The 12491-nt window shown below is 39.9% G+C and overlaps 1 protein-coding gene across 2 annotated transcripts; it reads right to left on the reverse strand.

Annotated features, from left to right (window-relative positions):
• Positions 1-4382: 4382 nt before the first annotated feature.
• mtmr8 (myotubularin related protein 8) lies at positions 4383-11782 on the reverse strand. Of its 2 annotated transcripts, none has more exons than XM_021618369.2 (14): positions 11401-11782; positions 10833-10955; positions 8789-8951; positions 8514-8671; positions 8283-8411; positions 7078-7212; positions 6850-6982; positions 6559-6668; positions 6249-6374; positions 6067-6116; positions 5678-5878; positions 5426-5554; positions 5148-5274; positions 4383-5054 (listed from the first exon to the last, which is right to left on the reverse strand). In XM_021618369.2, exons 1-14 carry the CDS (start codon positions 11422-11424, stop codon positions 4848-4850), a joined length of 1815 nt encoding a protein of 604 aa, XP_021474044.2. In that variant the 5' UTR covers positions 11425-11782; the 3' UTR covers positions 4383-4847. The 2 variants fall into 2 exon arrangements, with proteins under 2 accessions (XP_021474044.2, XP_021474043.2); XM_021618368.2 differs by having other exon boundaries at positions 4383-5057; positions 11401-11781.
• Positions 11783-12491: the final 709 nt, after the last annotated feature.

Below are 12491 nucleotides of genomic sequence, written 5' to 3' on the forward strand. Positions count from 1 at the left end.
TTGTACTCTGACATGTTTGAAAAAGATCCTTGCATTGCAATTTGTTCAGGCTGTGCTATTCTTTCTACATAAACAGTTTTGCATTTATTTGGTCCTTTTCTACAAAATGGCATTTCAAGAAAGTGACAAGAAAAGGCATATATCAATTCATTAAAATGTTGTTGCAAATAACAAAGACACATGTAGAGCATATTCAGCATGTTTGCAGTACAATAAAAGGGCATTATAAAATGCATAAAAACAACTATTTTCAGTGAATCTCTCTCATTTAAAACTGCAATATGTAACTTTTTGTGCGACCCAACCAAAGTCACATAGAAAAGTGAGTTACAGATCTGTCATTCTCATTAAAAGCAAGTCTAAGAAGTGGTATATCTGTTCTATGTGCACTACTTCTATGCTTCCCGTTCTTAAGTTTTGTTTGAGTCTTTCTCTTTAGTTTTGGTACACTAGATTCAAACAGCTGAAAATACAATATAATTGGTTATGGAAAACATATTTTTCTAGCGGGATAGATAGTGAAATGATTCTCTACACAATGACTGCTTGTTTTGTGAAACTGATATAAGGTACAACTATTTGAATTTTAGCATATTGCACCTTTAACAATCATTACATCGCAAAATTAAACCAAACTTAGGTCTATACTTTTACAGCATATTCCCTTTGTTGGGGAGTATTTCAGTATCCTTGATTCATACAGAGCCTCAACATTTATTATGCCATAGAGTGGGTTTCTATGGGATACTAAATACAGTTGAAGTCGGAAGTTTACATTCACTTAGGTTGGAGTCATTAAAACTAGTTTTTAACCACTCCACAAATTTCTTGCTAACAAACTATAGTTTTGGCAAGTCAGTTAGGACATCTACTTTGTGCACGACACAAGTAATTTTTCCAACAATTGTTTACAGACTGATAATTTCACTTATAATTCACTGTATCACAATTCCAGTGGGTCAGAAGTTTACATGCACTAAGTTGACTGTGCCTTTAAATAGCTTGGAAACTTCAAACAAATGATGTCATGGCTTTAGAAGCTTCTGATAGGCTAATTGATCTAATTTGAGTCAATTGGAGGTGTACCTGTGGATGTATTTCAAGGCCTACCTTCAAACTCAGTGCCTCTTTGCTTGACATCATGGGAGAATCAAAAGAAATCAACCAAGACCTCAGAAAAAGGAAGGAAGAAGACGCGTTCTGTCTCCTAGAGATGAATGTACTTTAGTGTGAAAAGTGCAAATCAATCACAGAACAACAGCAAAGGACCTTGTGAAGATGCTGGAGGAAACAGGTACAAAAGTATCTATATCCATAGTAAAACGAGTCCTATATCGACATAACCTGAAGGGGCGCTCAGCAAGGAAGAAGCCATTGCTCCAAAACCGCCATAAAAAAGCCAAACTACGGATTGCAACTGCACATGGGAGCAAAGATCGTACTTTTTGGAGAAATGTCCTCTGGTCCGATGAAACAAAAATAGAACTGTTTGGCCATAAAGATCATCATTATGTTTGGAGGAAAAAGGGATAGGCTTGCAAACCGAAGAACACCATCCAAACCGTGAAGCACGGGAGTCGCAGCATCATGTTGTGGGAGTGCTTTGCTGCAGGAGGGACTGGTGCACTTCACAAAATAGATGGCATCATGAGGCAGGAAAATGATGGAGATATATTGAAGCAACATCTCAAGACATCAGTTAAAGCTTGGTCGCAAATGGGTCTTCCAAATGGACAATGACCCCTAACATATTTTCAAAGTTGTGGCAAAATGGCTTAAGGACAAAGTCAAGGTATTGGAGTGGCCATCAAAAAGCCCTGACCTCAATCATATTGAACATTTGTGGGCAGAACTGAAAAAGTGTGTGCATGCAAGGAGGACACCTAGTCATTCAAAGGTTTTTCTTTATTTTTACTATATTCTACATTGTAGAACAATGGTGAAGACATCAAAACTATGAAATAACACATGTAGGAATCATGTAGTAACCTAAAAGTGTTAAACAAATCAAAATATATTTTATTTGAGATCCCTTTGCCTTGATGAAAGCTTTGCACACTCTTGGCATTCTCTCAACCAGCTTCACCTGGAATGCTTTTCCAACAGTCTTGAAGGAGTTCCCACATATGCTGAGTATTGTTGGCTGCTATTCCTTTACTCTGCGGTCCAACTCATCACAAAACATCTCAATTTAGGTTAAGATCAGGTGATTGTGGAGGCCAGGTCATCTGATTCAGCACTCCATCACTCTGCTTCTTTGTCAAATAGCCCTTACACAACCTGGAGGTGTGTTGGGTAATTGTCCTGTTGAAAAACAAATGATAGTGGGACTAAGGGCAAACAAGATGGGATGGTGTATCGCTGCAGAATGCTGTGATGTGCCTTGAATTCAAAATAATTCACAGTGTCACCAGCAAAGCACCCCCACTTCTCCTCCTCCATGCTTCACGGTGGGAACCACACATGCGGAGATCATCCGTTCACCAACTCTGCGTCTCACAAAGACACGGCGGTTGGAACCAAAAATCTCAAATTTGGACTCATCAGAACAAAGGACAGATTTCCACCGGTCTAATATCCATTGCTCGTGTTTCTTGGCCCAAGCAAGTCTCTTCTTATTATTGGTGTCCTTTAGTAGTGGTTTCTTTGCAGCAATTTGACCATGAAGGCTTGATTCAAGCAGTCTCCTCTGAACAGTTGATGTTGAGATGTGTCTGTTAAGTGAACTCTGTGAAGCATTTATTTGGGCTGCAATCTGAGGTGCAGTTAAATCTAATGAAGGTAACTCTGGGTCTTCCTTTCCTGTGGCGGTCCTACTCATGAGAGCCAGTTACATCATAGCACTTGGTTTTTGCAACTGCACTTGAAGAAACTGCATTGACTGACCTTCATGCCTTAAAATGATGGACTAATTTCTGTTTGCTTGTTTGAGCTGTTCTTGGCATAATATGGACTTGGTATTTTAGCAAATAGGGCTATCGTCTGTATACCAACGCTACCCTTTCAGAACACAACTGATCGGCTCAAACGCATTAAGGAAATAAATTCCACAAAATAACTTTTAACAAGGCACACCTGTTAATTGAAATGCATTCCAAGTGACTACCTCATGAAGCTGGTTGAGAGAATGCCAAGACATTGCAAAGCTGTCAAGGCAAAGGGTAGCTACTTTGAAAAATGTCAAATATTTATTTTACCTTTATTTAACTTGGCAAGTCAGTTAAGAACAAATTCTTATTTTCAATGACGTCCCAGGAACAGAGGATTAACTGCCTTGTTCAGGGGCAGAACGACAGATTTGTACTTTGTCAGCTCGGGGATTCGATTTTGCAACCTTTCGGTTACTAGTCCAACGCTCTAACCACTAGGCTACCTGCCCACCCATATAAAAATATACTTTGATTCATTTAACACTATTGGTTACTACCTGATTCCATATGTGTTATTAGTTTGTCTTCACTATTATTCTACAAAGTAGAAAAAAAATAAGAAAAACCCTTGAATGAGTAGGTGTGTCCAAACTTTTGACTGGTACTTACATAATATTTGGCATTCCAAAAGTATTCAGACCCCTTGACTTTCTCCACATTTTGTTACATTAGTCTTATTCTAAAATAGATTTATTTTTTATTTATTTTTTATTCCCCCTAATCTACACACAATATGACAAAGCGAAAAAAACTGGATTCTATACATTTTTGCAAATGTATAAAAAAGATTAATACCTTATTTACATAAGTATTCAGCTATGAGACTCGAAATTGAGCTCAGGTGCATCCTGTTTTCATTGATCATCCTTGAGATGTTTCTACAACTTGGAGACCACCTGTGGTAAATTCAATTGACTGAAAATTATTTGCAAAGGAACACACCTGTCTATATAAAAAGGTCCCATAGTTGACGGGGCATTTCAGAGCAAAGACCAAGCCATGCGGTTGAAAGATTTGTCCGCAGACCTCCGAGACAGAATTGTGTCGAGGCACAGATCTGGGGTAAGGTACAAAATACAAATCTGCTGCATTGAAGGGCCTCCATCATTCTTAAACGGAAGAAGTTTGGAACAACCAAGAATCTTCCTAGAGCGGGCCGCCCGGCCAAACTAATCAGGCCTTTACAGTAGAGTGGCCAGACGGAAGCCACTCCTCAGTAAAAGGCACATGACAGGCCGCTTGGAGTTTGCCAAAAGGCACCTAAAGGAATCTCAGAACATGAGAAACAAGATACTCTGGTCTGATGAAAGCAAGCATACAGCCAAGACAATGCAGGAGTGGCTTCGGGACAAGTCTCTGAATGTCCTTGAGTGGCCCTACTAGAGCCCGGACTTGAACCTGATTGAACATCCCTAGAGAGACCTGAAAATAGTTGTGCAGCGACGCTCCCCATCCAACCTGACAGAGCTTGAGAGGATCTGCAGAGAATAATGGGAGAAACTCCCCAAATACAGGTGTACCAAGCGTGTAGCTGTTGAAGCACCTTTGGCAGCGATTTCAAAGTACTGAGTAAACATACGTAACATAGTAATACATATGTAAAAACTGTTAATAAGGCTGTAACGTAACAAACTGTGGAATAAGTCAAGCGGTCTGAATACTTTCCAAAGACACTGTATTTATCCCCCCAAAAAGGTTGTAAAATAAATTGTTAAATAAATGTTCAACTTCTATGGCTGCTAAAGAATTGGATCAGAATTAGTTTCATCAATAAGGCTGTAATTTGCTCAGTCAACTAACAGATTGGATAATCAGGCCACAAGCTTAACTGCTTCAGTGGTTATTTCAGAGGAACTTTGTCCCTCCTCTGACATCTTTGATCTCCATGGAAACAACTGTGCCCTTTGTGGCAGTAACTCAATTTTCTATAGCTACTGGTTCCATCTTCTCGCTCCCTGCAGTAGGTACCAACTCTATTTCAGCCTCCTCCACTGCAGCGCCATTCATGAGTGGTTTAGCATTTTCGGCTGTGTGGCTAACCGATACAGGAGACAAAGAGGTTTGTTCAGGTGGCGTGCCTGTTGGACTGCCCTGATCTGCCAGAACCCCATCCATGACTGCCAACTGCTACAGAGGAATGAAAATATTGGATAAATGTATTCAAGCCACCCAAGAAAGCTTTTACATGTGCCATTAGAAAAATCTATATCCACTTACTATCTGGAGATCTGTCATTTTCTTCTCACCCTCTGCCTTTTTCTGTGTTATGGTTAACAGGTGATCCAGAATGGACTGCTTTGGCTGCATGCCCTTGTCAAAATGATTATACATGCCACACCAAAACCTGTCAAATAAATAATGCAATTGGTATTCTATCAAATTAAACACAAATTCAAATGTTTGAAAAAAATACTCTGTACAGATATTGCTCATGTACATTGACAATATATTTATTTGCTCATTGTGGAAAACTCAGGAAACCAATGAGAACTTACTTGAAATTCAACGGCAATGTGCTTGGCCTCAGAACCTCCCTCCCTAATGAGCATTTGTGCAGAGGATTTCTGTACTGATGGCGGTTCTCCCAGAGAAATGGCCAAACTGAGAAGGTCCTCTCATAAAGTCTGAAGATTGAAAGGATAAATTGTTCACGAACAGATTAAAACCTCCAAATCGGAAATGACTACTACAGAAAAGGAAATCAGATGTCTGCATAGGCACTGCAGTTTATTTCAGGGACTCCTCACCGCATCTCCTCTCGCTCTCTTTGGCAGTTGCCAATGAAATTTCCAAACTGGCAGGAGTAAACATGGTTGTGGATTTCCAAAAGGTACTTCTCGTTGTACTCAAAGCCACAAGGGTACTGCTCCATGAGATTCCAAAGACATTCAATGAACTGGGTGAATACAGGGGACACCTCCTTGGGATCCCCATCCACATGCCCACACCTGCAACTCAATATTATATCTGTTATCTTCTTATGTCCTATGTACACCATGAAAATCTCATGTTAAGACTTATCTGGGTTTTAGCTTGTCTGATAGTTCAGTTGTTTTCGTCTCAAAGTTGTGTAATTTAGCAGACACCAACATGGTTAGATGATTAGCCCTGTTCCAAATATATTAGATGTTAATACCTTTGTGTGAATTTATGCCCCATAGATATCCATTCTTTTTCTATCAAAACCTAAAATAAGAAATAAACAGAACGGGAGTTTAAATAGTGTTAAAATCATTATATTTTGTAGACAATAACTGTGTTGTCCAGCACACAAATACTCAGTGTCAAGATAATGTAAGCAAACCACTCTGTTCTCACCATGAGTCCCTTGATGGTACGATAGAAGGGGTCCAAGAGGATGCTTGCCAAAGAACACACCTGAGCTGTGCGATCCCAGCCATCTGAGCAGTGTACAAGCACACTAGCCTTATCCTCAGCCACAGCCTTAGCAGAGACAAAGGATAGCTCAGAACCACATCATACACGCTAGTTTAAAAAACTAGATAGATACAAAGCAAAAAAATATATTTGTTTTCATACATTTCTAAGGTTATAGGTAATAAATAAGAATGTGTTGCTATGTTTATATTGAACTAAGAAGATCGCTACATGGCAGGATGTCTATTACCTTAGCCAGAAATACTCCAGCATCCATCACAGCCTTGATGTGACGCAGCCAACCAGAATTCTCCAGTCCCGTCAAGTAGTCACTCATTGTTGGAGACTTCATAGCACACACTGAAAACAGAAGATGACAACTAAGCACCTTATAAACTTGACTTTGTTGAGCATGAACTTTGCCTGGTCTTTAGTCCATGCTGCAAAATGACTTTTCACTTTAGTAAATGATTAATAAGTATAACCCATTACATCCAATGATTATGGTTCCTCGTTTTAATGTGAGAGCAATGACAGTAACCTTCCAGAAGCTTCTGCAGACTGTTCCTCATGACATGGATATTCTCAATGCCCACAAACTGAAAGCAGATGTTTGAGTAGTTGTCCTCATTCTCGTATCCCTTTCCTGCTGCTCTATTGGCCATGGCATTCAACTGGGAAAAAAAGCAGGATGGTTTGGATTAGGATGGGGCAATTGAAACATACAGGGGAAATTAGCAATACAATTATCTGAAAGCGTGTTTATTACCTTAGGCCTGGTATCCACCACATACATGAAGGTGCTTTTGGGATTAGCCCGGCTGATTGCCTGTAGCATCTCCTCATCTTCTACACATCGAGCACTTAACCCGGACAGGGGCTGGCTACAGCGGCAAATGGCAGCCTGGTAGATGAGGGGGAAACCAAAACAGCTTCACCATAAAGTACATTTGGAATGCCATTGTAATCATTAACCCTCCTGCTGTGTTCCGGTTGAATTGGACCGATTTACAAGTTCTCTCTGAAAAATGTAGTTAATTTAATCTGATTGTCATAAGGTGCCATGACTTTGTCCACACAGGGCATCTGAACACACAAAATACATTTTGATAATTTTCATTACATTTTGTGTGTTTTATTTAACTTTTGTACACCTGTGGTATTCCCGATCAAAAATGACCAGTCTTTAGAAATGAATGGGTGAGACTACAATTAATGTATAAAATTGAGTTCAGGCACATGCCCATTCATCAGATGGACACACTTCCTCTCCCAGACCCCCACATGCATGTGTGTTTGAGTACACACATACACACACACCTCACTCCCCTTTTTGGCTTCCATGGCAACCCCCATGGGAACCTTTCCCCAATATAATCTTCCCCCAAACGAGAACCACACCTGTTGGCATTCTCACAAACAATTGCAACATTGTCTCAATAATATATACAACTTTTCTCGCAGCTCTGGTGCATAAAGCTTTTTTGAGACCTTGCTCACGATTCTTTCTGTGGCAGCACAATGACCAAAAGATATACTGTATGTGAGGCTCTTGACCATATCTTTTATCATGACACTGGTGAGGAGAGTCCTCACCAGTGCACAATATGTTTCATCTGAGTATTTGTAGTCAAAATAATCCATACATTATGCTTTCTTTTTTTTTAACTCAAAAACGAGTTGTATGAGCTCAGGTCAATGAGGCCTACAGGCAATAAATAGCAAATTGAAGTTCAAAACGTGTAATGTTCACAAGAACTTAAGTTGATAAAAAGATTAAACAACATTAGGTGATAATATATGTATTATTATGGATTTATAAATCAGCTATAATGGGATGGTAATTTTGGACAGGGAACACAGAATTAATTAACATTAAACGAACACAACAGGAGGGTTAACAGATACAGTATGTATAGCATGCGCAGAGATGAGACTGAACCTTGCATTAAATAAGGGATAGTCTGAACTTACATTACTTTCCTTGTGGTAGTAGGAGAGAGTAGGAATGCGCCCCCTGCTCCTGAATTTGGCACTCCCAAAGACTGTGCCCTTGCTTGCGGTTTTAGGAATGCCCAGTTCTGAGTGATATGTGCTGCAAAGCTAAGCAATCCAGAGGGAACAGAACAATGTGTGCATGCATTAGTTTGACAAAAAAAGCAAATCCAATAAAGAGTCTGAAAGGCATATGATTGCTTAACTTACCTCATAGTTCTTGTTGAGGTCTGTCATTTCCCAAAACTCATTGGGCAATCCCATTCTTTTGAAATCCATGGCTGAGTCAATAAAGCCCCAACCATTTCTTCTCTCATCTTCATCTTGTTTTGGGTTGTAAAGAAAAGCATACAACTCTTCCACTTTCCCTATAAAAAAATTCCAATGTTACTGTATGGACGAATTGTATAAATATTCACAGTGGATCATAATTTTGTTTTTCCCCGAAAGGGAGGAGGGTTGATCTGGAATGCTACTGTAAGTACCTGGTTGGGAGAGTCTGACCAGGGACTGATGAACATTTTGGCAGTCCCTCTCACTGGAAATCACAAAGTGAGCCACATGGAAATTCTTGCAGGAAATGTGAAGTGGGCATCCCATGGCTGTAAGAGGGAGTTTCTCTACTGTGGCTATGAGATGGTGTAACATCTGGTGAAGATGAGAGTGAAACCAAAAACTATTAATCTTGAGTCCTGGCTTTTAAGTTCCCTACCACTTCAATATTGGCAGAAACCCAGATAGGTGTAGGCCTAATATTTGTGGCACCACCCCTGCTACCAAGGGGCATATACAGTGGGGCAAAAAAGTATTTAGTCAGCCACCAATTGTGCAAGTTCTCCCACTTAAAAAGATGAGAGGCCTGTAATTTTCATCATAGGTACACTTTAACTATGACAGACAAAATGAGAAAAGAAAAAAAATCCAGAAAATCACATTGTAGGATTTTGGATGAAATCATTTGAAAATATTTGGTGGAAAATAAGTATTTGATCACCTTCAAACAAACAAGATTTCTGGCTCTCACAGTCCTCTGTCCTCCACTAGTTACCTGTATTAATGGCACCTGTTTGAACTTGTTATCAGTATAAAAAGACACCTGTCCACAATCTCAAACAGTCACACTCCAAACTCCACTATGGCCAAGACCAAAGAGCTGTCAAAGGACACCAGAAACAAAATTGTAGACCTGCACCAGGCTGGGAAGACTGAATATGCAATAGGTAAGCAGCTTGGTTTGAAGAAATCAACTGTGGGAGCAATTATTAGGAAATGGAAGACATACAAGACCACTGATAATCTCCCTTGATCTGGGGCTCCACGCAAGGTCTCAACCCGTGGGGTCAAAATGATCACAAGAACGGTGAGCAAAAATCTCAGAACCACACGGGGGGACCTAGTGAATGACCTGCAGAGAGCTGGGACCAAAGTAACAAAGCCTACCATCAGTAAAACACTACGCCGCCAGGGACTCAAATCCTGCGGTGCCAGACGTGTCCCCCTGCTTAAGCCAGTACATGTCCAGGCCCGTCTGAAGTTTGCTAGAGAGCATTTGGATGATCCAGAAGAAGATTGGGAGAATGTCATATGGTCAGATGAAACCAAAATAGAACTTTTTGGTAAAAACTCAACTCGTCGTGTTTGGAGGACACAGAATGCTGAGATGCATCCAAAGAACACAATACATACTGTGAAGCATGGGGGTGGAAACATCATGCTTTGGGGCTGTTTTTTATCAAAGGGACCAGGACGACTGATCCGTGTAAAGGAAAGAATGAATGGGGCCATGTATCGTGAGATTTTGAGTGAAAACCTCCTTCCATCAGCAAGGGCATTGAAGATGAAACATGGCTTAGTCTTTCAGCATGACAATGATCCCAAACACACCGCCCGGGCAACGAAGAAGTGGCTTCGTAAGAAGCATTTCAAGGTCCTGGCGTGGCCTAGCTAGTCTCCAGTTCTCAACCCCATAGAAAATCTTTGGAGGGAGTTGAAAGTCTGTGTTGCCCAGCAACAGCCCCAAAACATCACTGCTCTAAAGGAGATATGCATGCAGGAATGGGCCAAAATACCAGCAACAGTGTGTGAAAACCTTGTGAAGACTTACAGAAAACGTTTGACCTGTCGTTGCCAACAAAGGGTATATAACAAAGTATTGAGAAACTTTTGTTATTGACCAAATATTTATTTTCCACCATAATTTGCAAATAAATTCATAACAAATCCTACAATGTGATTTTTTTTCTTCTCATTTTGTCTGTCATAGTTGAAGTGTACCTATGATGAAAATTACAGGCCTCATCTTTTTAAGTGGGAGAACTTGCACAATTGGTGGCTGACTAAATACTTTTTTGCCCCACTGTAGTTGCTTACACACCAACTTAGTCTACATCCTATCCAGTGCCTTCATTTATGTGAACAGTGAAGGTGTACATAGTATGGGAAAGGGCCATGGGTTGCTTTCATACCAGGCAATTACATACACCCCTTTGGCGCTCAACCCTTGCCATGCTCTCTGAGCAAGTGTCATACCCAGGTTTCCTTGCGAATGTGACAGGAGGTCTCCACAAAGATTAGATGGGTTGCTGTTAGATAGAGAGTGCCAATGGCTGGCTTCTTTGCAGTGTATCGATCCAACAATTTCACTTCTTCCACCTGTATTTCAAATAAAAACGACATTAGGACAGATTGAGTCACCACATGCCATTCTCTGAATAACAAATATCAACAGGTGAATGAATGGCTGAGAAATAATTTCCAAGCACTCTTACTAAAACCAACACCAGGAAATCCTGGAGACCTAGAAGTTCCAACACAGGTGTGCTGACATGCAGGAATGTAACTTTAGTTAGCTAGCTAGCGTATTTGCTGTTGCTGGTTGTGACGGTCAGTCTCATGACAACTACATTACTAATTTAACAGTGTTATGTAGCTAAATCAGATAGCTGGCAGATTATTCCGTTTTAAAAATATCCTATGAAACGTAACAGGCTAGATAACGAAGTCAGGTAATGTTAGCGTAGTTGCTAGCTAACTAAAGTTAGTTATTGCCAGTTAGCATCACTGGCTAACGTTAGCTAGTTAGCTAGTGGCCACCTACCTTTGGCGTTAAAATGTGCTCCATCGTCCAATGCCAAGAAATGGGTGCTGGTCTAAACAAGATTCATTTTTTAAAAACGACTTTTTTTAAATTTTTGGTTGCTATTTCCCGAAGAAACTTTGCACATTCTGTAATTCTGCCTTCCTACCTAGCGCAAGCCAGCCTAGCAATAAAATGGTGCGTTCAAGGTCGCCTAATTTGTAAGGAACTTCCTCTATATTTTGAACTTTTAGCAGTTTCATGTTTCAAGCGAAATGTTACAAAGTTAGTCAAATTTGACAGTGTAGCAGTTTTCAAATTCATGTAGCCATGTGTCATTTGTGCTACAGTAGGACCATTTGCACAGGAAAGAAATGCCTACCATGCATTACTTAGTAGTGTGCCTTTGTACAGCATGTGTATGTGTACAACATGTCTGGACATCAATTACATGCATTTGCTGAGACAGCTTATTGGCTTTTTCAAACACACCCTCATCACTGTTCCATTTTTGTCAGTTTGCTCTGATTTTAGCAAGGGTAAAATACCAAAGTTGTGCTGATGTGAGATATTATTGAACAGCTGCAAAATTGGTACTTTCAATTATATGAAATACAACCCTTGATTAAATCATAAGAACATACTACTCTTGTTTATGCTTTTCTTGTAATCTCGATGTTGTTTAAAAATATATATTAATTATGTTTAGAAAAGGTTATGAATGCTTTCAAAGAATATCACTCACTGTATAAGCCCATTTTCAGTACATGACACATACTACGTCACGCACAGAAGCACGGGACTTTAGGATGCAGAAAGAAAGCCATCGCCATCTGTACCCGTTATGTATAGCCTATATTTACGTAGTTATTATTTATAAACAACAAAAACGTTTTGGGGTTGTAATACGCTTGCAATGTTATTTTGATTATCGCTTGAAAAATTGCTCAGATTATATTTGGTTGTGATCTTTGCAAAATACCTATTTTGGATGCAGCAGTTGTAGTTTGAATGCTAACGCTCATTGACATAGGCTGGAAGCAAAGCTAGCCAAAGAGCCATTATACTTGTTTATTTAAAATAAAATAAAATGTAAAACACAGTTGATTGGC

Source organism: Oncorhynchus mykiss, chromosome 10 (genome assembly GCF_013265735.2).
Source record: "Oncorhynchus mykiss isolate Arlee chromosome 10, USDA_OmykA_1.1, whole genome shotgun sequence".
NCBI classification, from domain to species: domain Eukaryota; kingdom Metazoa; phylum Chordata; class Actinopteri; order Salmoniformes; family Salmonidae; genus Oncorhynchus; species Oncorhynchus mykiss.

Bases quoted from the DNA above. Each gene is read 5' to 3' on its own strand.
- mtmr8 (XM_021618368.2), bottom strand. From the start codon at position 11,424: ATGGAGCACATTTTAACGCCAAAG. The intron at 7,213-8,282 runs GTAAGTTCAGAC...CTCATCTACCAG, and splicing joins ACTACCACAAGGAAAGTAAT to GCTGCCATTTGCCGCTGTAG. The intron at 5,879-6,066 runs GTATTAACATCT...ATTGAGTTGCAG, and splicing joins GGGCATAAATTCACACAAAG to GTGTGGGCATGTGGATGGGG.